This window comes from Canis lupus, chromosome 1, assembly GCF_011100685.1.
Source record: "Canis lupus familiaris isolate Mischka breed German Shepherd chromosome 1, alternate assembly UU_Cfam_GSD_1.0, whole genome shotgun sequence".
Lineage (NCBI taxonomy): Eukaryota > Metazoa > Chordata > Mammalia > Carnivora > Canidae > Canis > Canis lupus.
In genome coordinates this window covers 82,895,356-82,923,127 of record NC_049222.1, presented here as the reverse complement: position 1 = coordinate 82,923,127, position 27,772 = coordinate 82,895,356, and the positions used below count along the sequence as shown (strand labels likewise).

General features: G+C 38.8%; 1 protein-coding gene and 1 long non-coding RNA gene across 4 annotated transcripts in view; one reads left to right on the top strand and one right to left on the bottom strand.

Annotated features, from left to right (window-relative positions):
• LOC111096657 overlaps positions 1 to 25,425 on the bottom strand; it is a 71,060-nt gene extending 45,635 nt beyond the window's left edge. The window contains exons 1-2 of the long non-coding RNA XR_005354131.1: positions 25,265 to 25,425; positions 24,800 to 24,889 (exon numbers count right to left, since the gene is read on the bottom strand). This is a non-coding gene — a long non-coding RNA (uncharacterized LOC111096657). The remainder of the gene's footprint in view (positions 1 to 24,799; positions 24,890 to 25,264) is intronic.
• Positions 1 to 27,772, top strand: part of PCSK5 (proprotein convertase subtilisin/kexin type 5) — a 457,726-nt gene that overhangs the window by 271,910 nt on the left and 158,044 nt on the right. For all 3 annotated transcript variants that reach the window (XM_038527061.1, XM_038527060.1, XM_038527062.1), the window contains exons 14-20: positions 6,123 to 6,266; positions 10,696 to 10,798; positions 12,115 to 12,308; positions 22,296 to 22,380; positions 26,334 to 26,431; positions 26,858 to 26,987; positions 27,404 to 27,519. In XM_038527061.1, the coding sequence (XP_038382989.1) occupies positions 6,123 to 6,266; positions 10,696 to 10,798; positions 12,115 to 12,308; positions 22,296 to 22,380; positions 26,334 to 26,431; positions 26,858 to 26,987; positions 27,404 to 27,519 (870 nt within the window). The remainder of the gene's footprint in view (positions 1 to 6,122; positions 6,267 to 10,695; positions 10,799 to 12,114; positions 12,309 to 22,295; positions 22,381 to 26,333; positions 26,432 to 26,857; positions 26,988 to 27,403; positions 27,520 to 27,772) is intronic.

The following is a 27,772-nucleotide window of genomic DNA, read 5'->3' as shown; positions in this document are numbered from 1 at the left end:
CTGTTTCCTTCCCGAGGATAGGGAAATTTTCAGCTATTATTTCTTCAGATGAGTTTGCTGCCACTTTTCCCTCTCGGACCCCCTTAACATGAATGGTTGTTCACTTTATGTTGTCCTAGAGGTCCCTTAGCCTATCCTCATTCTTAATTTTTTGTTTTCTTTCTCTGTTCAGCTCAGATGCTTTCCATTACCCTGTCTTCCAGATAACTGATCTATTCTTTTATATCCTCTAATCTGTTGATTCCCTATAGTATATTTTTAATTTCAGTTAATGTGTTCTTTAACTCTGATTGTTTTTTCTATATATTTTCTATTTCTTTGTTGAATTCTGAGCTCTTCCACTCTTGCCATCAGTCCACAAAACATCTTTATGACCATTATTTTCAACCGTTTATCAGGTATATTGCTCATTTACATTTAATTTAGTTCTTTTTCTGAGGTATGTCTGTTCTTTCATTCTTTTCATTTGTCTACTCATTTTACTTGGCTTTCTGTGTTTGTTTCTAAGAATTAGGCAGAACAGCTACTTAAACTAGAAGGAATAATCTTGTATGATTATCCCCTGTGTAGACTGTATGTGCCTAGTGACTTTAGGTGACTGCCTAGGGGTCCCAGGTCACTCCATGCTGGGGCCACCCTGGTGGGATGGCATAGGCTGGGTCGGGGTGGTCCTGAGGGAATCTGTGCAAAGGGCACTGTAGTCTGACAGCTGAAGCTAAAGTGGGTGCAAGCCAGGGGATCACAGAACTCTCTGTGCAGAGGTTATCTTGGCAAGATAGCTAATGCTGAAATGGACAAGGGGGGCTGGGGAAATCCCAGTTCTCTCCACACAGATGGTGCCCCAACAGAGCAGCTGAAACCAAAGTACATATAAGCCAGGGGGTTTCAGGGGCTTTTTGTGCTTTTGTGCTGCAGGCACCTTGGGAGGACAGTTGAAGCTGAAGTCGATGCAAGCTCCATCTGGAGCCAAAGAAGGCTCAGGCCAGAAGATCCTGGGGCACCTTGCACTGGGGGATCCTGGCAAGTTGTGAACCAACTTGTGGGTTTAGAGTATTCTTGGGTGCTTTGCAAAGGTGTCACCTTCCTGAGATGGCTAGAGCTGTAGTGAGCACTGACCTGGGTGTCCCAGTGTGCACCATGCTGGGACTGCCTTGGTGGCTGATGTGGGCTAGGGGATCAGGGCTCATGGAGGTAGTAACTGTCTAGGGCACCCAGACCATGTTCCTGTCTACACTATTGAGGTTGAAGAGGAATGTAAACCATGCCACTCACCAGCCCCTCTGAGGCAGAGAGAGTTCCAGTAGCTTCCCACCATTTGGCTGAATTCCAATCAGATCCTTTATATTCTAGTTCCTATTTTCCAGTAGCTTCCCACCATTTGGCTGAATTCCAGTCAGATCCTTTATATTCTAGTTCCTATTTTAAGTGTGTGTGCGTGTGTGTGTGTGTGTGTGTGTGTGTGTGTGTTTCTGTGCCCCAGGGCTTTGGAGGCCAGTGTGGACTAAGGGCCCAGAACTCACTGAAGCAACAGGATAGCCTTGACTCCAGACCCTGCTCCTCTCTGTGCTTTCAAGGTGGAAGAGGATTGTAAACTGTGGCACTCATAGCCCCTCCATCCTGGAGCTATCTCCAACAGCTGCTCCCACCATTCAGTAGAGTTCTAGGGCTGGATATTTTGTGTTCTGGTTATCTTTTTAAACTGCTGCAGTTCACAGTGTTGAAAGAGGAGAAAGTCCCTTCATTACTGTGTCTCCATCTTTCTTGCCATTCTCTATATGGTCTATCTTTTCTTGTTCTTGACATGTTGAATCAGGCTCAGTTTTACTTCTGGAGGAATTGTTCTATATGTAGATATATATTTGTTCTGTCTATGGAGGAGGTAAGTTTAGGGTCTTCTGCATCACCATCTTGAACCAGAGATCCACAGTAAAGATTTTTTGAAGGATTTTTTCAATTGTTAGCTTTGTTTTGTTACCCATTAGACCTATCTTGGATTTTCGTTCTTGGGCAGATTGCATTCATGTACCAACATAGATTTTTGTCATTCTGTTTTCACAGAACAATTTCTTAACAGAAAGTTGCATCATTGACTGCAAAATCTCCTAAGTAATTTAGCAAATGGAAAACATGATAAGGGAAACATGGCCCAAATATGGCAGTACTTGATGTGAATTGTGGCAGATTCTGAGGAAATAAGATTACATAATAAGTGAAACATAAAGAGATGAATTGCCTGACAAGTATGCCGCCAGTGGGCTTATGAGACACTTCAGAAATGACACAAATAGCAGTAATCAACTATGAGTCAGCATTCTTCCAAGTCCTACACAAGGATAAACTTTAGATCCAAACTGATCTTAAGTTAAAGAGCCAGATTTTAGGGTAACTGATGGATGGGATTTCCTTTATTGCCCTTGTGTTATATGCTCCATCGGTATACCTGAAAGTTGCCAACATACAAGTGAGATCACATAGTATTTGTCTTTGATATTTCAGTTCACAGAAGGCCCTCAAGATGCATCCATGTTTTCACAAATGGCAATATTTCCTTCCTTTTTATGGCTGAATATTATTCTACTGCATTATTACCACTGATAAAAATACCACATTTTTATTCTTTATCCATCAAGGACACATAGGTTGTTTCCATATCTTTGACTATTGTAAGTAACACTGCATTGAACATGGGAGTACATAGATTTTTATAAGTTAATACTTTTGTTTTCTTCCTATAATTACCCAGAAGTAGAATGGCTGACTCATATAATAGTTCTGTTACTTTGGAAAACCTCCATACTGTTTTCCATCAGAGCTCCACTGATTTATATTCTCACCAAGAGTGTTCCCTTTGCTCCACTTCTTCATCAGCACTTGTTATTTCTTGTCTTTTTTTGTAATAGCCATTCTAATAGGTGTAAGGTGATATTGTGGTTTTGATTTGTATTGCCCTAATTGATGGATGTTGAACACCTTTTCACATGCCTATTGATTATGTATATGTCTTCTTTGGAAAAATGTCTAGTCATATTCCCTACCCATGTTTTAATCAGATTATTTTTCTGATATTCAGTTGTAGGAGTTCTTTATATGTTTTGGAGATTAAACTCTGATGAGGTATGTGATTTGCAGATATTCTTTCCCATTCAGTAGGTTCTTGGTTGCCTTTTCATCTTTTTGATGATTTCCTTTGCTGTGCAGAGTCTTTTACAGTTTTATATAGTCTGACTTCTTTATTCTCCTTTTTTTGTCTTTTTAATTGGTCCGATCCGAAAAAATTATCACCAAGACTGATGGCAAGGAGCTTACCACCTATGTTTTTTTCCAGGAGTTTTATGGTTTCAAGTCTTATGTTCAAATCTTTAATTCATGTTGAGTTAGGTGGATTTCTTTTTTAAGATTCTTTTTTAATTTATTTGAGAGAGAGTGAGTGAGCATGAGCTGGAGGGAGGGGCAGAGGGAGAAGGACAAGCAGATTCCATACTGAACAGAGAGCCTGAGGCAGGGGCTTAATCTCAGACCCCTGGGATCATGACCTGAGCCAGGGATCAAGTCCTGCAACGGGCTCTCCACAGGGAGACTGCTTCTCTCTCTGCCTATGTCTCTGCCTCTGTGTCTCTCTCATGAATAAATAAATAAAATATTTTAAAAAATATTTGGTAGAATTGACCAGAGAAGATATAGTTCTAGTCATTTCCTTGTTGGGAGGTTTTTTATTACTGATCCAATCTCTACCAGTAATTTGTTCAGATTTTCTATTTCTTAATGATTCAGTCTTAGTGAGTTGTATAGGTCTAACAATTTATCCATTTCTTCTAGGTTGTTTATTTTAGTTATAACCTCACGTCTTTTTTTTTTTGAGAGAGAAAGAGAGAGAATGAGCTGCTTGGAGTGGGAGGGGGGCAGAGGGTGAGAGAGAATCAAGCAAGCTCCACGCCCAGCATGGGGCTTGATCTCACCACCCTGAGATCGTGACCTGAGCTGAAATCAAGAGTCAAACTTTTAACTGTGTCACCCCGGTGCCCCTCTCCTCTTTCATTTCTAATTTTGATTCTCTCTCTTCTTCTGGGTGAATTTAAATATAGATCTGTCAATTTTGTTTACAGTCCTATGTTCCTAGTAAACAGAAGTTCTGCTGACCACTAGTGCCAGCAACCTAGGGTGTCCCCTGGGATGCAGCCGTAAAAATGTGGGTGCTGGATAAGGGTATAGTTTCCTTCTGGGAGATACTAGTGAGTTGGAGCAAGTCTGAGGGAGAGAGCAAAGATGGTACTCAACAGCCTCTGCCTTGGGAGAGTATTTCAGTAGGCCCCTAGCTGTATGTTAAGGTAAGGAAAAAAGCCTCTTTCACAGAAAATCAGTGCTTTTCAATCACTGGAAGCTCTTGAAAACTAGTCAGTTCACTATAGCTTTGTGGGTCTCAAGGTCTATTAGTTTTCAAAGCAAGATGGTTTGGGGAGCTCATCTCAGGCACAAGTGTTCAAAGTTGGGGCACCCAATATGGAGTTCAAACCTTTTGCTTTTTTGAGAGAAACTTGGGATTTTGAATCCTGATTCAGGGTCACAGGACCAGGGATGGGGTTTATTCCAAGATTGTGTCTCAGCCTCTCTTACCTGCTTTCGCCGGGGGCGGGGGGGGGGGGGTGGTGTGCCTACCATGTAGGAGCCACTCAACTACTATTGGTTTTCTTTTGTTTTTTTTTTTTTTTTTTAAGATTTTATTTTTATTTATTCATGAGAGACATAGAAAAGCAGAGACATAGACAGAGACATAGAGAGAAAAGCAGAGACATAGACAGAGCAGGTTCCTTGCAGGGAGCCCGATGTGGGCCTTGATCCCAGAACCCTGGGATCACGCCCTGAGCCAAAGGCAGATGCTCAACCACAGAGCCACCCAAGTGCCCTGGTTTTGCCTTTTCAGAGGAAATTGTTCCCTGTGTAGCTGTAGATTCAGTGAGTCCCTAGGAAGAGGTGGATTCAGAATCTTCCTACATTGTCGTCAACCCCCCAGATGGATTTTAATAGCAGTCTGTCTTAGTGCCTTTATGAGTATTATCAGCATCTGTGCCTGTTCCCTCATCTATATATTGGGAATTCAAGTACATACCTCCCAACTGTTGAGATGGCTTAGCTGACACCTCAAGCTTCACCATTCTCAGGACTGTGGCAGAACTCTTGCCCCAACCATGTCTGGACTCTCTGTATTTGGCTAAGTGGAAGAGGGACTTTCAGGGAGGCCTGCTTCCTATCAGCATACTTCCGCCTTTATAATGGTTTTATCTTAATCACTTCTGTGTATGGTTGATTCTTTATGTAAATCTTATTAAGCTTAATCACCTGTAAGTAGTTTTTATTTCTTTAGCTTTACAAAACTAAATAAGGACTAAAGCAAAATGTTCGAGAGCCTTCTCTGCAAAGGAGTTAGAACACTTGCCTCATGTCTCAAGGTACCATTGACCAGAAAATGCTTTACTGTAGCACTGTCCACTAGAACATTCTGCAGGGGTGGAAATACTGTATATTTGTGGCCACTAGCCACATATGGCTATTGAGCACTTAAAATGTGGTTAGTATGACTGAGGAACTAAATTTTTAAATTTTAGTTAATTTAAATACCCAAAGGTATCTAGGGGCTATCACTGGACAGCTCAGGTCTATAGCATAAATAGTGATGTATCCTTAAAATTAAATGACTAATTCAGTCAGTTGGAACAAAATGGTTGTCTTCTTAAACAAGTCAGATTACATCAATTTTTTTTAATTCAAATAAGGTATTTATATCCAGAAAAACAACAGCCTCTGCAAAATTAAATATCCATACCTTGAAATTTCAGCCTTTGGTCCAACTGAGAGGTGTTCATGTCTCAGTCTCCCTATAAATGCTGGTTAAATTAAGCCTTATCTTATAGTTGGTGCTCAGTAAACATGTGATATGTGAACTGTTAATTCTGCAACTGGTAGAAAATGTGCATTTCTAGCTATGTGCCTCATGCAATGCTTCATATGAATATGCTTGCCCCAATTCTTCTACTGTTGTTTTTTCTTAGATGAGAAGGAGCTAAAGAAATTGTAAAGTTAAAGAATGACTGTGTGGTCATGCTATGATTTCATTATTGTTTCTCAAGGGAAATTGAAAGAATGGTCTTTGGTCCTCTATGGCACCTCCGTGCAGCCATACTCACCAACCAACGAGTTTCCTAAAGTAGAACGTGTCCGCTATAGCCGAGTCGAAGACCCCACGGATGACTATGGCACAGAGGATTATGCAGGTGAGTTGGCTTCCACGAGGGACATGAGCTAAAGAAAGAACTCTTGTGCATCACCTCACCATGCAGAGATCAACTTCTACCCATATTCTAATAGATTTTCTTCCATCTTCTTTTCTATCCCCCCAGATATTTGCATGTGTATATTCAGAAAACTGTGTTTTTTCTTCAAATCTAAAAGCATACTATATAGAGTTTTCACATCATTTTTCTTTCTCTTGTGGTTAAGAGCATATTTCCCTGTTGTCACATATCCTCACAACAGATATTTAAAGGACAGCATAATAGTCCATCCTATGATTGTACTGTATTTAATACATAATCTGGGATTTGTAGTTGCTTAGAGTTTTTACACTATTTTAAATAAGGTTTGGATGAACATCATTATTTTATCAGTCTTTATATCTTTAATTATTTCTGTAGAATGGAGTTCTGAGAACTATTATATCAAAGGAAATAAACAGTTTGAGGGCTTGGACAATTAGGTCACATTCCTTTCCCAAAAAGATGTACCAGTCTATGCTGTGAGCAGCTGTGCATTTATTATACTCATTCCTGCCAAAATTAGAAAGAAAAAAGTAAAAAAAATTAAATTAATTTTTATAGCTTTATTAAAAAGTTATTTTTCCTCTATAGTTCTAGGAATTAAACATAATCGCATTTTACCTATTTTTCTATTCAAATTAACACCAATTCTCTTATCTATTTTTAAGAACTCTGTATTTTATTGTCTCACATTTTTCCATATAGTAGTTCCCCTTTATCCACAGTTTCATCCCCCTAACCTAAGGTTTCCTAGTAGTATTACTACTACTACTCAGTAGCATCCCATTGTTAAGGGTAAGGAAGCCAGTGATCCTCCATCTGATAGATCATCAGGTCATTAGCAGCTTAATGCTACATTACCATACCCACATCATTCCCCTTACTTTGTCTCACCATATAGGCATTGTATCGTCTCACATTGTCACAAGAAGTACCATACAAGATATATAGACTACATTCACATCCTTTTATTGTAGTGTATTGATTTGATTGTTCTATATTGTTAGCTTCTTACTGTGCCTAGTTTAAAAATTAAACATAGTATCAAGCATCCATTGAGGTTCTTGGAACATATCCCCCACAGATAAGTTGGGGGAGGAACAATGTTTGCTGAAAACATTTTCTCAGTTATTGCTTGCTTCCAAAATGTAGCTTTTGTGTTGTTTTAATGGAAAAAGAAAATTGGAGGGTAGGGTTTATAGTTTCAGATCTCACTTGCTCTCCTTTAAAAAAAAAAAAGTTTTATTCTTTAAAATCAACTAAGTATCCATATCCATTTTTTTCTAATCTCTGATTTTTACATTTGTTAATCCATATGGAACTTACTTTGGTTTATGAGACATAGGATGAAATATGTCTTTATTTTCGAAAGAGACTAACATTATTGACTGAATTATCATCCCTTCTTTTACTAGCTTAGGATCTTCCCTTTTTTTTTTAATATTTTATTTGAGAGGGAGAAGCAGACTCCCCACTCAGCAGAAAGCCTGACACAGGGTTCAGTCCCAGGACCCAGGATCATGACCTGAGCCAAAGGCAGAGGCTTAACTGACTGAGCCACCCAGATACCCCAGGAGCTTTCCTTTATAACAATAGAATAAATTCTGTTGAACATCTTCTTGTTTTCATAACAATTCTTAACTCCGCTTATAAAGATCACATTGGAATTTAACATGAATTTACACACAACCTCATAGGAAGAATTATTTAGGTGAGAATTGTTTTTACAATATATACTCTTTCCATCCAAAACACAGATCATGTCCCCTAAAATTTTATTGAAATCTTTTAATTTTTTGTAGTATTCTTCTCAGTGTTATTCCTATTTATTTTGGGGTCTTGTTGCTATTATAATGGTAAAGATGCCATATTTTCCAACTAGTATATGCTGGTATCCAGGAAATCTATTGGTGGTTGCATCTTTATCTTCTAACTGGGCATTCTGCTCAACCTTCTAATTATTATGTTTAAGAGTTGATTTTCTGGAGCAGTTTAGGTATTATACCCATATCATCTGCAATTTTTTTTCCCTACTTCAAAGTATAGCTCTGGATTTCTGTCTCATTGCATTGACTCACTCAAAGGAACATTCAGTTCTCCTGGGATACGATATAATACTTAATGAACAAAGCTGCTCCCAAGAGAAAACTATTTGTAAATAGCAATTTAATGTGCCTTTAGATGAGAATTGTATTCTTTTTCTAGATACTAAAGTACTTCATTAATCACCCTAACAGAATATCTTAAACATGCACATGGTTGCTTTTATTCTAAACAGGTAGTATCCTAGAGGCCATCGTAAGCTTGAATAATTTAAACCAGTTGAGCCAACCAGAGCTTGACTGTGTTAGATTTGTCTTACTTGGTTTTGAGCTTATAATATTACTATTCACCTTATAACTAGCAAACCATTTCATCTTCTCTGATAGGAGAAAGGGTATCCACAAACATAAACTGAGCATAATAATAACCTGTTGCTGTATGCCTTATGCTATGTTTCCAATCCACATTTTGATAATGTTAAAATTCTGAACAAATGGTTACATATCCCTGTGGTTTTTCTCATTACATCTCCGAAATGTCCACACGGACACTTGTGTGAGAACAAAGACAATTATTCCATTATTACCCTGCAACCTAAAATGCTCAACTGCATCTGGGACAGTTTAAGATTACAAAAGAAATAGCACAGCATGTGAACTTGCCATACGGAGCCCTTTGGCACGTATAAAGAATAAGTTGTGGGGGTTAATTGCAGAAATCATCTGGTGAAAATTTAGGGCCACCCATGATTCCTTTTCTTCAGAGCTGTGATTTTCACCTTCATGAAGAAGTCAGCTTGGCTAGAGGCACTGATGGTATCAGCATAACCAGATCCCTCTACTGTTTCATCAAATTCCAGGGGCCATAGGACCCACGGCTGGCTGGGCATCAACCCTTACATACACCCTCTCCTGCTGTATCACAGCAGAGAGCTAAAAGGTCCCAAGTTACAGTCACTGTGGAATTTAATTTAGAGGTCCGCTTTAAGGCTTAGAGAACAAAGAGAAACAGTGCTGTCACATGACTTGTGATTCATTGGAAGTATGTCTATCTCCAGTCTGCATTCATTTTGAAAGCTCATCACTAGTACCTCATTTACTTCCCCTGTGTGTAGGGGATGTGGACTAAGAAGAGGGACCCATGTTAATCCTCATGCTCCTATCTGTATGATTCTGGACAAGCCACTCTAACTCTTGGAAAGTGTGTTTTCACACTGCATAAATGAGGGTGTTTGAATACAATATTTTTGTCTAAGTCATTCCTCCCAGGTTCTACCATTTTATGTTCTGGCTTAGTAACTGTAGAACAGAGTCTTGTAATGACTAAAGGAGGTCGAGGTTTAACAGTAAATCCTTTTGATTCAAATAATTATGGATCAGACATTTCTGACCTGTCAACTTACTGTTTGTACATTCTGTGCAGTATGTTTATTGCTAGTTAAAATCATGTGAGTTTTCCACAGCAAAGAGCTCCAAGATTATAAGACCCAATGTCCTAAGATATGGAGAACGAGGGAAAAGAGAGTTCAAGCAAGCAAAAGCTCTAGCCCATGTAATTAGAAGGCTTTTCATCAATTATAAAAATCTCCATCTTTCTGGCATTTTTTCTTCCTGCCTGTGCATTCTCCCTAACTCCATACCAAAGAATATGTCATGAGAGATTAGCAACCATCATCCTATAGGTCTGGAATTCCTTAAGCTTGCTTGCATTTTTAAAAATTTATGTCTAGTTGTCTTTTGTGGAGTTGCCCACTGGTCTGTGGGCAGGACACAATTTTAAATCTATTATCTGTGCCTTAAGTACCTGCTTTGTAATCCAAGACCAGATACTGATAAGCTTGCACCAGATGCCATAATGATGTTTCTTGCTGGCTATAGTATCTCATAGGTATTCAGTGGTTTTAATGACCTTGGGCAAGCCAGACAATCTGGTCCAGGCTTTGAATAATAAACTTTTTCTCTTTTCTGTCAACAGCTTAACTTCTCATTTTTTATAAATCCAACATTTTTATCATTATGCATATTTAATTGCAGTCAGTTGCTTTTTGCTACAATGGCATTGTTCATTTGAATTCTGAGATATTTGTTATCTCCCACAAGGCAGCCATATGTGCTTTTTTTTTGAAAACCGGGCCATGACTGGATTTACATTCTTGATACTTAGTAATTGAGGTTTTCCCCCAGAAGTCAAGAGTGCGTCTCCATGCTTACAGCCATGTTAAAGAAACTTTTACTGCCTAAGGAAGAAAAAAAGTCTTATTTTATACCAAATTCAAAGTAAAACTGACCTGCTTTAAAATCGTTTTTTCTAAGTGTTGTTTTAAATTTTTTATTTTTTTGAAAAGGTCCCTGTGACCCTGAGTGTAGTGAGGTTGGCTGTGACGGGCCAGGACCAGACCACTGCAATGACTGTTTGAACTACTACTACAAGCTGAAAAACAATACCAGGTAAAGAGGAGCCTGATCCGATCCCTGTAGCATGCCCTGGGTGTTCCCACGGGTGTGCTGGAGCCGTATCTGCTAATGTTCTCCCACCAGGACCAAAGCACAGAAAAGATGATGCCGCACTAGCCCACCACCTCCTGGTGTCATTCCAAATGCTGAAACCAATACTGAGTCATAGAACAGAAAATGTACCTATAGGCTATCAAGCTGCAGCTGTCTTATCTCACATTTGGAAGGGCGGTAGGGGAGGAACCAGCTCCACATAGGACAGGTCTTCCCCCTCTAGACTTTCCCATTCCATGGACGTCGGATGCTAGAGCTAGGTTTGCTTTTCATGAAACTGTCAGCATACAGCCCAGTGACTGCTTTCCCACATTCCCATGTTTCAGAGGTGCTGGGCCTTACTTATCCTCACTCTTCCATGCTGGGCAGTGAGGTGGACCTGCTGGGACACCGTTATCTCTAAGCCCCTGGCTTGTGCCCCAAGTTGTGCAAATCTGTCCACAGGGAGGACCCTGGGACAGTGATGGCAAGTCAGAGACTATCTGCCCCAGGCCTCTCTCACAGCCCTACCCCCCTCTTTGTCCCCCTTCAGGAAAAACTTACTATAGTAGCTGACCTGCAGAGAGTCCACACTTCAGTCATCCAGACAGACCCAGACATGTTCTATTCTAGTTCCTGTTTACATCCATGCTGGAATTTCAGTGCCTTAAAGGAAGGGCCCTTGGCTCCTGCAGGATCTCTCATCGCCTAGACCCGCAAAATGCCTGACATTTTCCTTGGTACTCAGTAAATATTTGTTGAATGAATAAACAAAGTGCTGTCCTTCAGTTATGGACAAACAATTTATTTAAGTTTATCGTAACCAACCAAGTTTATTTACATCAAGTTAGACAATAGCACACGGGATCCATATGACAACACACAAAAACAGAAGTGAACCCTCATTAGCAACCTTTTTGTATAAAATCAGAGTTCCCACATAGTTTCCCTTCAATCCCAGACCACAACCTTCCTCTTGAGACTCAGTTTCTAAACATCATCCCCTTTAATGAAGAGCTGGACCCAAACCGGAATTGGTTCAGACTAAGACATGCCTTACTTAGTGGACTTGGTTGGTGTGGCTGCCTTGCTACTTCAGTGCCCTACACAGGAAAAGGCTTCAACCAACAGAATTTGGCTCTTCAGATATGGTGTTACTTTCATGGTTTATAAAGGATTTTGAGATGTTAGACTGTTGTTGGTTGAGTGCCTCCAATAGTGCTGAAGACTCCATCTCTGGTGATGCTTCCCTTCTTTCTTATCATTCCACAATGCAGGATCTGTGTCTCCAGCTGCCCCTCTGGCCACTACCATGCTGACAAGAAGCGATGCAGAAAGTGTGCCCTCAACTGTGAGTCCTGCTTTGGGAGCCATGCTGACCAATGCCTGTCCTGTAAATATGGATACTTCCTAAATGAAGAAATCAACAGTTGTGTTATCCACTGCCCTGATGGATCATACCCAGACACCAGTGAGTTGATTTCAAATATTTGGGTTTTAGAGAGGAAATGTAAGGTTTTCATTTAAATGACATAAGGAGAGAAAGTGTGGCCTTGGTTATATCAAACAGAATCTGACCAGTTTTTACGAGAACATGTTAGAATTATAAAAATGAATTTATAACAATTTTTATAAAAAATAATTTATGTAAAAATGCTTGTAACTGTCAGGAAGTTCTCAAGTCCATCCCTAGATTCAGTGATTTGCTAGGAGGACCCACAAGACTTATTATATAGTTGCACTCATAAGCTCTTAGCTACTAAGTAAAGTCAGGAAAAGGTGCATAGGACAAAGTCAACAGAAAACCAACACTAGCTTCTAAGAGTTCTCTCCCAGAAATCCTCCAGCAACAGTTGGTCACAACACGTGTGAAATGTGGTCTACCAGGAAACTTCCTTAGAGTCTCAGTGGCTGGGGTTGTCATGAAGACACCCTCTGCCTGGAACATACCAAAATTCCAGGCTCCTAGAAGGAAAGCAGATGTTCAGCATAAAGCATATTGTTTGTACAGTTTAGGCACCATGATCCTCTCTGGTCAGGGTGATGGAAACCCTAAACCATCCTGAAATCCAAGTTCCCAAATACTAGCCCTGGGCCAACTCCATAAGCACGCTTTCAAAAGATAGCAGCCAAGCCTGTTCTTTTCTACATACTAACCAAAGGAGCCAGGCCTGGATCATATCAGTGTGTACTTCTCAAGAAGTTTATAAAACATGACTTTCATGTAGACATGTGTCAAAGACTACTAATGCCGGGCCATTAATGGGGAAATCTACAAAGTGATCAATGGATTCAAAGACTACCAAGTGTTACTGTCCACTAGGAAAGGCAAAATGAAACCCGTTTCCTGAATTAGAGACAAAACTGAGTAACTTCCAGAGAGATCTGAGAAGATAGAATAGGAGGATCCTGAACTCACCTTGTCCCTCAGACAGATGGAGATAACAGCTACATTTGTAAAACTCTGAAAGCCACCTGTAGACTAGAAGAACAGACCTGCCACAGTTAACTGTACAGAGAAGGCCACTTTGAAAAGGGCAGGAAGGAGGGAGACATAGTTGGAAACCAAACCCCTGGTCCACTAACTACTACCAGCAGGGAAATCACAAGCATGGAGAAGGAAGTTGAATCCCCACAATGTCTGGCTTTAGAAAACAGGAGATATTAATTCCAATGGGACTTAGTTCTAGGAGAGCCTGAGGCAATAAGAAACTGAGTCCCCATCACCCTTAAAGATCCAGCATACTAAATAACTCAGAGGCAGCAGTTTGATATGAAGGAGATATATTGACTAATCTGCCAATATATCTGACAGAGATGTACAGAATATTTCACTAGAAACAGAAGTGCAGGTGCATGCTATTCCTCTCCCCCTCTCCAAGCCCTATATAGCTGGATGTTTGTGAGAGGTAGTTAACACTCATCATCTGCTTTGCTGTAGCTGTGTGCCCTTCCCTGTCCAACTCAACTCAGCAATCCTCCCTTCAAACTGGCTCGTGCCCCAACATATCTGCTTTGAAGGTGTCTCTTCAGAGTAACTCATGCCATAGGGAGGGAGGAGACAAGCTCACATAATAGCATACTTGCAGTCTCTGCAGTGGAACCTCATAGTTGGATATGCAAGAAGTAAGGCCTGCCCTTCAGGGTACCTGTGGTTCTGTCAGAAGGACAATTGCAGACAGCTAAGCTTACTGCTGGCCCAACTCACTAAGCCTATCATTGCTTCAGACAGGCTTCAACCTACCCAAGACACCATCCACAAAGTGGATCATTGTGGCTGGCTGGGCTGAAGGTAGTTGCAACTTAGTCACAATATGGGAGCACAGAGAGCCCACACAGGGGACACACCCAGGAATGTCTGGTTCTGGTAACCAGTGGGGGGTTGCACTGTAGAACACCTCAGGACCTCTTTCACAAGGCCACTACTTTCAAGACCAGGAGACATAGCTGACTGTCCTACTACATTAAAAAAAAAAATACATATAAAAAAAAATATATATATATATATTTGTCCATATATATATGGACAAAATGAGGAGACAGGAATATATGGCAAATGAAATGGAAATAAAAAATATGCCTGATAAAGAACTCAAAATAATGTTCACTGAGATACTAGATTTGAGAAAAGAGCAGTGGATCTCAGTGAGACCTTCAACAAAGAGAAAGAAAATGTAAACAAAACAAAACAAACCTGATGAATTTCAGAATTGAAATAGAAATAAATGGAATCAAAGTAGATCAGAAGATGCAGGACAGATCAGTAATGTAGAAGACAAGGTAATAGAAAACAACCCAATCCAGCTGAACAACAAGAAAAAAAGAGTAAAAACTGAGAATAGATTAAGTGAACTCTGGAACACCATCAAGCATAGTAATGTGCACATTATAGGGGTCCCAGAAGGAGAAGAGAGAGAGAAAAGGGGCAAAAAACTTATTTGAAGAAATAATAGCTAAAAGCTTCCTTAACTTGGGGAAAGAAGCAAACATTCAGGTCCAGGAAGAACAACGAACCCCTAACAAGATGAACCCAAAGAGATCCAAACCAAGACACACAATAATTAAAATGGCAAAGGTAGTGATAAAGAGAGAATTTTAAAAGCAGCAAGAGAGAAGCAAAAAGGTATATACAAGGGAAACCCAAGAAGGCTATCAGTTGATTTTTCAGCAGAAACTTTGCAGGCCAGAGGAGAGTAGCATGCTATATTCAAACAAAAAAACCTACAACCAAGAATACTCTACCCAGAAAGGGTATCATTCAAAACAGAGGAAAAGTGTTTTCTTGACAAAGAGAAGTTAAAAGATTTCATCCCACCAACTCAGCCTTAAATGTTAAAGGAAATTATTTAAGTGAAAAGAATAGGCCATCACTAGAAAAAAAAATAAAAGGAAAAAATTTTACAGGTAGATGCAGAGTAAATATAGATTAATCCCTTATAAAGCCAGTGTAGAGTTTAAAACACAAAGTAGTGCAATCAATATCTAGAAAAATTAGCCAAGGGAGACACAAAATAACAAAATGTAAAATAAAACATCATATACATAAAACATGGAGTTTTACAATGTGTTTGAACATAAGCAACCATCAACTCAGTATATAAGCCAATGATAACCACAAATTAGAAGCCTGTAATATACACAAAAAATAAAGGAATCCAACAATATCACTAAGGCAAATCATCAACCCACAAGGAAAGATAGCAAGAGAAAAATGAAGGAATCAAGAAGAACTATAAAAACCACCAGAATACAATTAACAAAATGGCAATAAGTACCTATCTATGATAATTACTTTAAATGTAAACAAACTAAATGCTCCAATCAAAAGATATACAGTGAATGAGTCAGAAAATAATATTGATCTATATGCTGCCTACAAGAAATCCACTTCAGACTTAACAACACATACAGACTGAAAGTGAAGGGATGAAAAAACATGCATATGGAATGCAAAAAAAAAAAAAAAGAAAAAAACACACAAAAAACAAAAAACAGTAGCTCGGGTAGCAATACACTTTCTTTTCAAGTGCACATGAAATATTCTCTGGGATACATAACATTTTAGGCCATAAAATAAGTCTCACTTATTTTTGAAGATTGAAGTCATATCAAGTATGTTTTCTTAAATGATATGAAAGTAGAAATCAAGAGAAAAATGGAAAAAAAATACACAGAGGTTAAACAACAAGCTACTAATTAACCAATGGATCAGTGAAAACAAAAGATGAAATAAAGAACGTATGGAGACAAATGAAGACAACAATCCAAAATCTTTGGGAATCAACAAAAGCAGTTCTAAGAGGGAAATTGATAGTGCTATAGGCCTACCTCAAGAAACAAGGAAAATATTGTATAATGAACCTAGCCTTACACTTAAAGGAACTAAAAAAAGAACAGAGTCCAAAGCTGGTAGAAAGAAATTAAAAAGTAGAAATCAGTGAAACCAAGACCTGGTTCTTTGAAAAGATAAACTGATAAATCTTTGAGTCTTTCTTTTCTTGATAAGTCTGGCTAAAGTCAGAAATACAAAGAATTATAAGAAAATGTTGAAAAATATCTGCCAACCTATTGGACAATCTGGAAGAAATGGATTAATTCCAAGAAACATACAATTTTCCAAAACTAAATCAAGAAGACACAGAAAATCTGAACAAATTACTAGTAATGAAATTAAATCAGCAGTCAAAAACTCCCAGCAAACCAAAATCAAGGACCAGATGTATTCACAATTAAATTCTACAAAACACTTAAATAAAAGCTAATACCTATCCTTCTCAAATTATTCCCCAAAAAACCCCAGAAAACTTGTAAATTCATCTATGAGGCCAGCATTACTTTGATCCTAGAGTCAGACAAAGATATTATATAAGAAGAAAACTACAAGCCAGTATCGCTGATGAACACAGATGCAAAAATCCTCAACAATTTTAAAAAATCATTTAGCATGATCAAGTGGAATTTATTCCAGAGATGCAAGTGTGGTTCAATATTCACAAATCAATATATCACATAAACAAGAGGAAGGATAAAAAAAAAAACATGATCATCTCAACAGATGCAGAAAAAGCATTTGACAAACTACAACACCCATTCATGTTAAAACTTCTCCACAACGTAGGGTTAGAGGGAACATACTTCAACATTACTAAAGCCATCTATGATGAATCCACAATGGACATCATACACAATAATGAAAACTGAGAACTCTTCCTCTAAGATCAAAAACAAGACAAAAATGTCCACTCTCACCACTTTTTTTTTTTTTTTTTATGATAGTCACAGAGAGAGAGAGAGAGAGGCAGAGACACAGGCAGAAGGAGAAGCAGGCTCCATGCACTGGGAGCCTGACGTGGGATTCGATCCCGGGTCTCCAGGATCGCGCCCTGGGCCAAAGGCAGGCACTAAACCGCTGCGCCACCCAGGGATCCCCTCTCACCACTTTTATTCAACATAATATTAGATCCTAGCTGTAGCAATCGCATAAGAAAAAGAAAAGACATCCAAATTGGTAAGGAAGAAGTTAAAAAAAGCACTATTTGCAGATGACATGATACTATACGTAGAAAATGCTAAAGACTTCACCAAAAACCTAGTGAAATTGATAAATGAATTCAGTGAAGTTTCAGGATACAAAATTAATATACAGAAATCTGTTGCATTTCTATATACTAATAATGAAGTAGCAGAAAGAGAAATTAAGAAGACAATCCCATTTGTAATTGCACCAAAAAGAATAAAATACCTATAAATAAATTTAATCAAGGAAGTGAAAGACCTGTATTTTGAAAACTATAAGACACTGATGAAAGAAATTGAAGATGACATTAACAAGTAGAAAGATACACCATGTTCATGGATTGGAAGAATATGGCTAAGGTCTTCATACTACCCAAAGTAATTTACAGATTCATTGCAATCCCTGTCAAAATACCAAGAGCATTTTTCACAGAACTACAAAAAATAATCCTAATCCTAAAACTTGTATGGAACCACAAAAGACCCTGAATAGCCAAAGCAATCTTGAGAAAGAAGAACAAAAGCTGAAGGTATTACAATCCCAGATTTCAAGATTTACTACAGAGGTAATCAAAACGGCATAGTGCTGGCATAAAAATAGACACATAGATCAATGGAACAAGATAGAAACCCCAGAAATAAACCAACATCTATTTGGTCAGTTAATCTATGACAAAGGAAGCAAGAATATAAAATGAAGAAAAGACCATCTCTTCAACAAACGGTGCTGGGAAAATTGGACAGCTGCCTGCCAAAGAATGAAACAGGACCACTTTCTTACACCACACAGAAACTCAACAGGGATTAAAGACCTAAATGTGAGACCTTTTATGAAAACATAATCATTGATCTCTTGAAAGGTACTCTCAGCAACATATTTATGGATATGTCCTTCAGGCACAAGAAACAACAGCAAAAATACACTGTATTGGGACTTCACCAAAATGAAAAACTTTTTCACAGTAAAAGAAACCAACAAAATAAAAAAGCAACCTAATGAATAGGAAAAGATATTTGCAAATGTATTGATAAGGGCTTAATATCTAAAATATATAAATAACTTATACAACTCAACACCAAAAATACAGTACAATTTTTAAAAAATGAGCAGAGGATCTGAATAGACATTTTTCCAAAGAAGACAGACAGATGGCCAACAGATGTGTGAAAAGGTGTTCAGCATCACTAACCATCAGGGAAATGCAAACCAAAACCACAATGAGATATTCCCCCACACTTGAGAATGGCTCTCAAGAACTTGACACCAGTCAAGAAACAAGAAATTGTAACAAGTGTTGGTGAGGATGTAAAGAAAAGAGAACCCTCACACACTGCAGTGGGAATGTAAATTTGTGCAACCACTGTGGACAACAGTAGGGAGTTTCCTCAAAATTTTAGAAATACCACATAATCTAGTAATCCCACTACTGAGTATTTGCCCAAAGAATACAAAAATGCTAATTAAAAAAGATTTATGTACCCGTATGTTTATTGCAACATTATTTACAATAGCCAAGGTATTCAAGAAACCAAAGTGATAATTTTTAGATGGATACACACACACACACAATGGAGTATTATTCAGCCATTAAAAAGAATAAAATCTTGCTATCTGCAGCAACATAAATGGAGCTAGAGATTATAATGCTAAGTAAAATAAGTCACTCAGAGAAAGACAAATGCCATAGGATTTCACTCACTTGTGGAATTTAAAAAACAAATGATCAAGGGAAAAAGAGACAAACTAAGAAATAGACTCTTAAATATAGAGAACAAACTGATGGCAACACCAGCGGAAAAGTGGGTGGAGGATGGGTGAGTTAGGTGATGGAGATTAAGGAATACACTTGCGATGAGCACTAGGTGTTATATGGAAGTGTTGAATCACTATATTATATACCTGAAACTACTCTAACACTGTGTATTAACTACACTGGAATTAAAAACTTGTTAAAAAATAATAAATTTGCTATCTGAAGGAAAAACATGTGTCTGTATGTACATGTGTGTATGCGCACACATGCACACACACTCAGCCATACAAGAAAGTGAGATCTTGCCATTTGTGACAACATGGATGACCTAGAGAGTGTTATGCTAAGTGAAATAAATCAGACTGAGAAAGACAAATTTCATATGATTTAACTTGTACGTGGAAGCTAACAAAAAAAAAAAAAAAAAAAAAACAGACCCTTAAATACAGGGAATAACTAGTGGTTGCCAGAGCAGAGGTGGCTGGGGGGATTGGCAAAAAAAGATGGAGGTACAAATTTCCAGTTATAAAATAAGTAAATGGTGGAAATGAAAAGCACAGCTCGGGAAAATGGTCAATAATATTGTAATAGCATTGTGTGGTAACAGATGTGGCTTACACTTACCGTGGTGAACACTGAGTAATATATAGAATCATCAAATCTATATATTCTACATTGGCAACTAATACAACATTGTAGGTTAATTGTACTTCAATTAAAAAATGAAGAGACTTTTTTCCAGTGGATAGTCTTTCCTCCTTTTTCGAATATTAGTTGACCATAAAGTTGAGGGTCCACTTCTGGATTCTCTATTCTGTTCCATTGATCTATGTGTCTGTTTTTGTGCCAGTACCACACTGTCTTGGTGACCACAGCTTTGTAGTACAACCTGAAATCTAGCATTGTGATGCCCCCAGCTCTGGTTTTCTTTTTTAATATTCCCCTGGCTATTCGGGGTCTTTTCTGATTCCACACAAATCAAATCTTAAAATAATTTTAAAAATGAATAATTTCCTACCTGGCAATACAAATAGAGCTTGGGGAGGGGGGCAGTATCCATGCAGACATCATTTGCAATGTTACCAAACAAAAATCTATAAATTAACATGTCACTTCAGGGAGTTGGGTCCTAATCAGTCATCATTAGGAAACAGACAAAGGTACATTCCTTGGAGAATTATGTAATCCTTGGGTACTCATTCCTGTAAGAGCTCTAGTAGGGCCATTTTATTTCTGAATTCTCATAATTTGTCTTAGTAAATATCACACCGTCATAGTGAGGACACTGATGCTTCCTGTTTCGGCACAACCTAAGAAAGAAGAAACCCAAGCTCCAATGAACAAGAGTTGTTTTTAAGAAATCAGGCAAGAATTTTGAAGTGTATACTGTTGCTTCTTAAGAAATCAAAGTCCCTTGACCCAAAGGCAGGCATTTCTTCCCAAGGCAGTCGAAGTCTCTCAGCTTACCCTGTAGAACCACGGGTAGGATTTTCTTGTAGTTTCTTTTTCCCCCAGATTTGGAACACTAAACTACAACCTGATAGAGAAAGGAAAGATAAGAGTGGGGAGGGGAGCCTGAGGGATCCCCAGAAATAAGCAGTATTTCTTGAAAAAAAATTCAAAATTCTATCAAGAAGGCTGAATCTTAGAAAAGGAATTTGTTTCGAGATGGTGTATAAAAGGGTCGAGATAATAGAATTATTTGTTACCCCAGAGCCTGGGAGGTAGGTAGTGAAGGAAGGGTGTTCAACCAATGGCTTTGCTGATAGTAGTCTCTGCCTCTCTCTCTCCTTGTGTGTGACTGACTTTTGTTATATTTTCCTCCTAAAATGAGTCTGTTGACATAAAACGTAGTGACTAGTAATAATTACTGCCAACACATTTACAGTGCTTTCAAGTTCATATAGTTCCCTTGAGTAATTTCATTAACCCCTGAAGACAAGCTGAGAGAACTTGGCATCATTGTAATATTTATTCAATAAGTGGGAGAACAGACTCTGAACTTGCCCCCTAGAGATGCTAAAAGCAGAATTCAAAACTAGGTCCTCTGACCTCAGATCCTAAGCCATGTCCAGAAGTCTCAATGGCATAGTGAAGGGAAGACCATGTGAAGGCTATCATAAGATTATAAAGAACTTCATATTTCTTGGTGGGGGTGCTCAGAATCTAGAAAGGAGGTGCACCCCCAGGAGGTCCTTACAGGAATCCTTTAGGATTCCTTGCAGGAATCCATTATAGCAGTGTTTCTCTGTGGAATGTTGAAGAACACCAACATTTAAAGAGTAGATGGAGAGAAAGAAACTTATGAACAAAGCTTCATTCAAACCTAACACATATGTGGTTATAATCCATTTGCATCTCAGAGAAGGTATCGAGTATCCAGAAGAATTTGGTCTCAGTGATGTAACAAGTCAATATTTTTCATTATAGAATAGGTATGCATTTGCCCTGTTTTCCCCAATGGGGATCAGTCTTTGGTATTAAATGAGAGAGCCATATTCAGAGGTATTTGTTTTAATCCAGTATATTTCTATTCTCCAGAATACAGATATATCTGAACTATAATTAATAACATATCAATGGCACAGCCACTATAAAGTACATGACACTATTCTTGACAATGCAAGAAATAAATGGTCAGCCCTTAACCTGCAGTCTTAAATGTAGATTCCCTTTTCTGGTCTAGTTCGTCAGAGTGGTCCTACAAGCTGTGAGTATGGGGGCCCCGGGGAAAGCCTTCCTTTCCATTCCACAGCCTCCACACTGCTTCTCAACCCTCACATAGTAGTCTTGCCCCAGCTTATTTGTTAGTGTGATTCTCAGTGTTGGGAGTTAGGAAATTCTGCTTGGGACAAAGCAAAAGAAGAAGGGGGAGAAAGGTCAATCAACCATTCAACAAAGAATTAAAGACGAGTTCCCTCATCTGCAAAATGGTAGAGATGTCAGGCATTTCCCACATTTCCCAGTGCTGCAGTTCCTAACTCTGTTTGCTTTGCTGAGAAGTGATAGCCAATGTTCAATGTGGGAGCTGTTCCCAAAACATTCTGCTCAAGGCCAGGTATGTATACCATCGTGTATGTTAGCAAACATTAGAATGTCTCCGCCTCCTTTTATGGAATTCAACTGACCAACTGATTTATAACCTTGTTACTTTTTTGTGTATGCATTTTGTTTTTTGTTTTTAACAGAGAAAAATCTTTGCCGGAAATGCAGTGAAAACTGCAAGACGTGTACTGAATTCCACAACTGTACAGAATGTAGGGATGGGTTAAGGTAAGAGAGTGAAGGATCTTGTCAAGTCCTACAGCCCAGGGAGCTTCTCAATGTAAATAAAATATGTAAATGAATTATCCTCTTACCATCACCTTGGTTTGACTCCCATTCCAACATTTGATTGCTATTTGCATTATCTTTACCATTATATGTGAGAAATTGGATGCCATCTTGGCTAAGAGAGGTTTATAAACCAAATAAAATTTCCTTCAGAAAAGATGGATCAGATACAAGAAAATAAAAATGGCTATTTGAGAGGCTTTCTTAGTGCTTTATGACCGGCAGTGCCCCTGTCAAGGATTACTGTTTGGGTAATACCAATGAATTATATTTAATCCTCCTGATTCATTCCTTTGATGGTCGGAAACTCTTCCCTTATCTTTATTATTTCTCTCCATATAGCCAATCATTCTCTTATCTTAAGTACCTCAGGCTTGGTTCCATTATGCTGTGGTATGCACATAGATTTAACACCTGGAGATGTTTTTCTTGACTGGATGACTTGCTCATTACTGAAGCCAGATAGCTGACAGATTCTGCAGGAGAACAACACGGCTCAAATGAACTAGGTAGCCTCTTGATATCCACAGAGAAAGTCAGACCATCCTCTGTTGGGCAAGGAGTTGGGCTCTGAATTTACAGAGAGCCGGAAATCTGCTGCACTCAATCTTTTTAAGTCTTGAGAATGTCTCTGTTTCCACCTTTGATTGGAGAGGTGAACTGGGCAGGCTCCAGGCAGGTGATTCTTCATATTAATTAATACCAGAACATCGGAGGGCACCTGGGTGGCTCAATGGTTGACTGCCTGTGGCCGAGTCTTGATCTTGGGGTCCTAGGTGAGTCTCCCATTGGGCTCCCAGCAGGGAGTCTGCTTCTCCCTCTGCCTATGTCTCTGCCTCTCTCTATCTCTCATGAATGAATAAATAAAATCTTAAAAAAAAAAATCAGAACATCAGGGCCACTGGTTGGCTCAGTTGGTTGAGCTTCTGCCTTCAGCTCAGGTCAGGATCTCAGGGTCCTGGAATCAAGCCCTGGTTCAGGCTCCTTGCTTAGTGGGGAGTCTGCTTCTACTTCTCTCTCTGCCCCTCCCTCCACTTGTGCATACTCTTCTCTCTCTCTTTCAAATAAGTAAAATCTTAAAAATATATATCTCAGGATATCATTTTCATTTAGATTGTCTTGTGGGTTTTTTCATAAGTGCATTCAGTATTAATTTGCTTAGCACCTTTCATCTTAAGATTTTCAATCTTAATATCAGTCTTCTTTTTGGAGGAGCAGATTGATTTTTTTAATAAAAAGAAGGGAGACAAGATAGGGGCTCAAACTGTTTTCTACTAATCAGCTATGGGATCAGACACATAACTGGCCCATGAGAAATAAAAGATGATTTATGATTATTTTCTATATGGTTATACCCTTGCACAACTCAGGGGTTAGAGACCCCATCCTCCTACAGTTGAAAATCACGGATTACTTTTAATTCCTTAAGTTACTCTTAACTATATAACTACCAATTACTACTTTTGACCAAAAGTCTTACAAATAACAGTCAACTAACACATATTTTGTGTTAGTATATTATATACTATATTCTTACAATAAAGTAAGCCTAGAGAAGAGAAAATATTGGGAAAATTATAAGGAAAATATATTTAGAGCACCGTACTTTATCGAAAATAATCCACTTATAAATGGGCTCGTGCAGTTCAAACACATGTTGTTCAAGAGCCAATTCAACTGTATTTCTTAGGGAACATTTTACTGAGTAAGTTAACCAGCACTCCCAATAGAAATACGAGAATATGTTCATTTTAAATATGGCAGTAGCCACATTAAAAGAAGTAAAAGATAGGGTGAAATTTTTTAAAATATTAACCAAATATATTCAAAATATTATCATTTCAACATGTAATCAATATAAAAGACCTAGCAAGATATTTTACATTCTTTTTTGTTGTCATACCAAGTCTTCGAAATCTGGTATGCATTTTACCTCTAAAGTGCATGGCACATCTCAACTTGGAACAGTAGTGTTTGATAAGAAATACTTGATTTCTATTTAGATCTTTACAAAGTTTAGTCAAAGTAGATTTTACGTAGCCAGGATGTTCCAGACTTACTCAGAATTTGGCCAGTCATTGAGCCAAGGGCCAATTTGTAAGATTTAGACTGAAATTAATTAAAACTAAATAAAGTTTAAAATTCCATTCTTGCACCACACTAACCACATTTGAAGTGCTCGGGGGTCATTGGGGCTCAAGTATGTGGGACAGCACAGTTCTGACCTAGCCAATTTATCACAGAAAGAACCCAGGTGTCCACCCTATCAGGCCGGTTAGCCACTCCACCATTGTGTTTTGGAAGCAGAGGCAGGATTCAGAGTGTACACGGTGCCTGCTCTGTTGCACGACCCACTTACGTCCATTCCTTCCTCGCACAGCACAGCCTGTCTCATGCTGAATACATTCCAACCTCAGAAGGAATGTCCTTTATTAGGAAAACTGGGAAGCTTTAAAAAAAAAAAAAAAAAACTTTGAGAAGTTTTTTAGGTGGTCCAATTTCCTCCCACGAAAGGATCCATTTAATGCAATGTCCTTTTTTCCAATTCTACAGAAAGGGATTTTCTTTTATTGGCTTTTTAAGTGACATCTATCTGTCCCTGGCCAGTAAGATCTGTGAATGGAGTACACTTTGAGTTATGCTGCCCTCCATCTCTTTGAGATTGCCTGTCTTTTCCTTGCAGGCTTTGAGGGTCGATCATTTTGGCCTCAAGAGACCTGAAAGTTTTTTAGTAGTGGCTAAGAACAAAGAAAAGATACATACACATCAAATTGGATGGAAGTAGGTTAAAATGTTAACAAACCTGTTTGGGATCCTTATTTACCTGTTTATTTTCTTTCCAATAGGGAAAAATAAATTTTCCTTCTCCAAGTTAGTGTGATCCAAATACAAAGCACACTCAAATAAGATGTGAATTGGAGCAATACCAAGAGTCTAAGAGAATAAAAACCATTTGACCCTGTTGCTTAGATACCCATCTTGTAGAATCCTCTATCTGGTGATACAGAATTACAAGTGCTAACCTATAGTTCCAATCACACTACTGATTCAGTGACCAATATTTGTATATTAAAGGTCATAATTTCTATGTTTTTTTTAATTTCAAGAATCAATCTGTACACTATGAAAGCTATCACAATTGATAGAAATTAGAAGAGAGAAAAAATGCGCATTCCTCATTCAACATCCTGGCAACTACAATAGATACCAAGAGTGCTAAATGGAGAAAATATGGTATAGAGAACACCTGGGAACAATAATACAATTAAGAAGAGTTGGAGTGTTTGGGGATTCAGCTGTATAGATAGGGTCATTTTACTAAATTCTTCACTGGAATTCAAAGGAAATCAGGAAATAGAGGCAACATGTATTACAATTGTGTTGTTTTGATGGCAGCCAGTAGGACAACAAAGACCAGAAATAAAAACAAAAATAGCTACTCCTGGGAGTGTAGGCTAGCCAGAGATCACTGTGCCCTTCATTCAGTTGTAATTCATTTTTACCATGTATTCCTATAATTAGAAAACAACTTTGAGATTTATTATATGGTAGGTCTGGATTACACCATTGTCAGATGTATATGTTAGGTAATGAGTTTTGTCAATAAATTACTGTTCAGAACATCCAGGTAGTTAAGTTGGGGAACAAAGAAGGGATGTGCCAGCCAGCCGGACAATGAAGAAGAACATCCACAAGGCTTGCAGCACATGCTACAAACCACAGCCATCATTATAGGCATCAGGAAGGATAAAAAGAAGGGAAGGGGACCATTTCCCCAGCTTTGAAGCTTTGCCAAGCCCCTGGTCTCGGGGAGGAGCTGTATTTGTTGCATATAGAGCTGGGGAGTCATTACCTCTTCACCTTGATCACAGTGTCTGTGTCTGTGTCTTCAGCCTGCAGGGATCCCGGTGTTCCATCACCTGTGAGGATGGGCAGTACTTCAATGGCCAGGACTGTCAGCCCTGCCACCGCTTCTGCGCCACCTGTGCTGGTACCTAGTCCCCCAGCCCTGTTGTTCATTCCCTTGGCTCTGGTTTGGCTTGTGTGGCTTTGTTTTTAGCCATCGCTCATACAAACCCACCAGATACTTGTAAAGTAAATGCTGGAGAAATCCTTTTCTCCCCCAGTACCCATGCACGTATTCTCGTAGAGTCAGTCATGTGCACTGGGTCCTTGTTGAGACACTTAAACATCCCAGTGAGGTCTCCTCCACTTGCCAAAGAGATACAGTGTTTTTGGAAAATGGGTCCAGTTTAAAATGGGAGCAGCCCCCCTCCCCCAGAATGTAAGAAAAAAGCACTAATAGGAAATGGGGACTCTTAACATGACATTTTCACCAGCCACACAAGGAGCAGCACCTTGTGCAAGCTCTTCTGAGATTTTGTTTCTGTTTCTTGGCATTCGTCTTGCATTTAAGGGCCAGGCGCTGATGGGTGTATTAACTGCACGGAAGGCTACTTCATGGAGGATGGGAGATGCGTGCAGAGCTGTAGTCTCAGCTACTACTTTGACCACTCTTCAGAGAACGGATACAAATCCTGCAAAAAGTAAGTGGATCAGCCCCCTCAGCCCTAGCACTTGATCACCAAGTTCCTTATTTGACCGCCTCCGTAAATAATACAAAACAATTATTACTGAGGAAGCAAGTTTCCACATTTTACCTGTGGATACTGCCCTGCAGCTTTAACCCAACCTACCTTGAATATTTTTGGGGTTTTGTCTCAGGAGCACTTTAAAACCTTGAAAGTAATATTTCTGTTTCAAGGACTGTGTTCCCCCATTTAAAATCAGTCTACCTGCTGGATTTTCTTTAATGTTGCCAAACATAGCAAGTTTGGTAAGAAGAGGTTTCTGTGTCATCTTCAAAGGGAAAATTAAGTTTAAAGCATTCTTAAGAGGTTGATAGCAAACATCTTTTCTTGCACACAATGTGTGAAAGCATGAATTATACCTTTTCCCGTAGATGTGATGCTAGCTGTTTGACATGCAATGGTCCAGGCTTCAAGAACTGTACGAGCTGCCTCAGTGGGTATCTCCTAGACTTAGGGACATGTCAGATGGGAGCCATCTGCAAGGACGGTGAGTACAAACTGTTCATTTCGATCCTCTGAGCAAAGGGTCCTCTTTTTACGTTAAGATCAAATATATTTCCACTGAAAGAAACTATCAAGCATGAGTCAGATAGAACATGCCCAGTATCTTGTTAGAGCTCATTCATCTTGAATTCACATCCTCAGTGGGTTTGGGTTTTGGTTTATTTCTTTTAATTAAAAGGAGAAATAAATTACCTACCATTCCACCGGCAAAGATGGCACTAGTTATGTAGTTATGT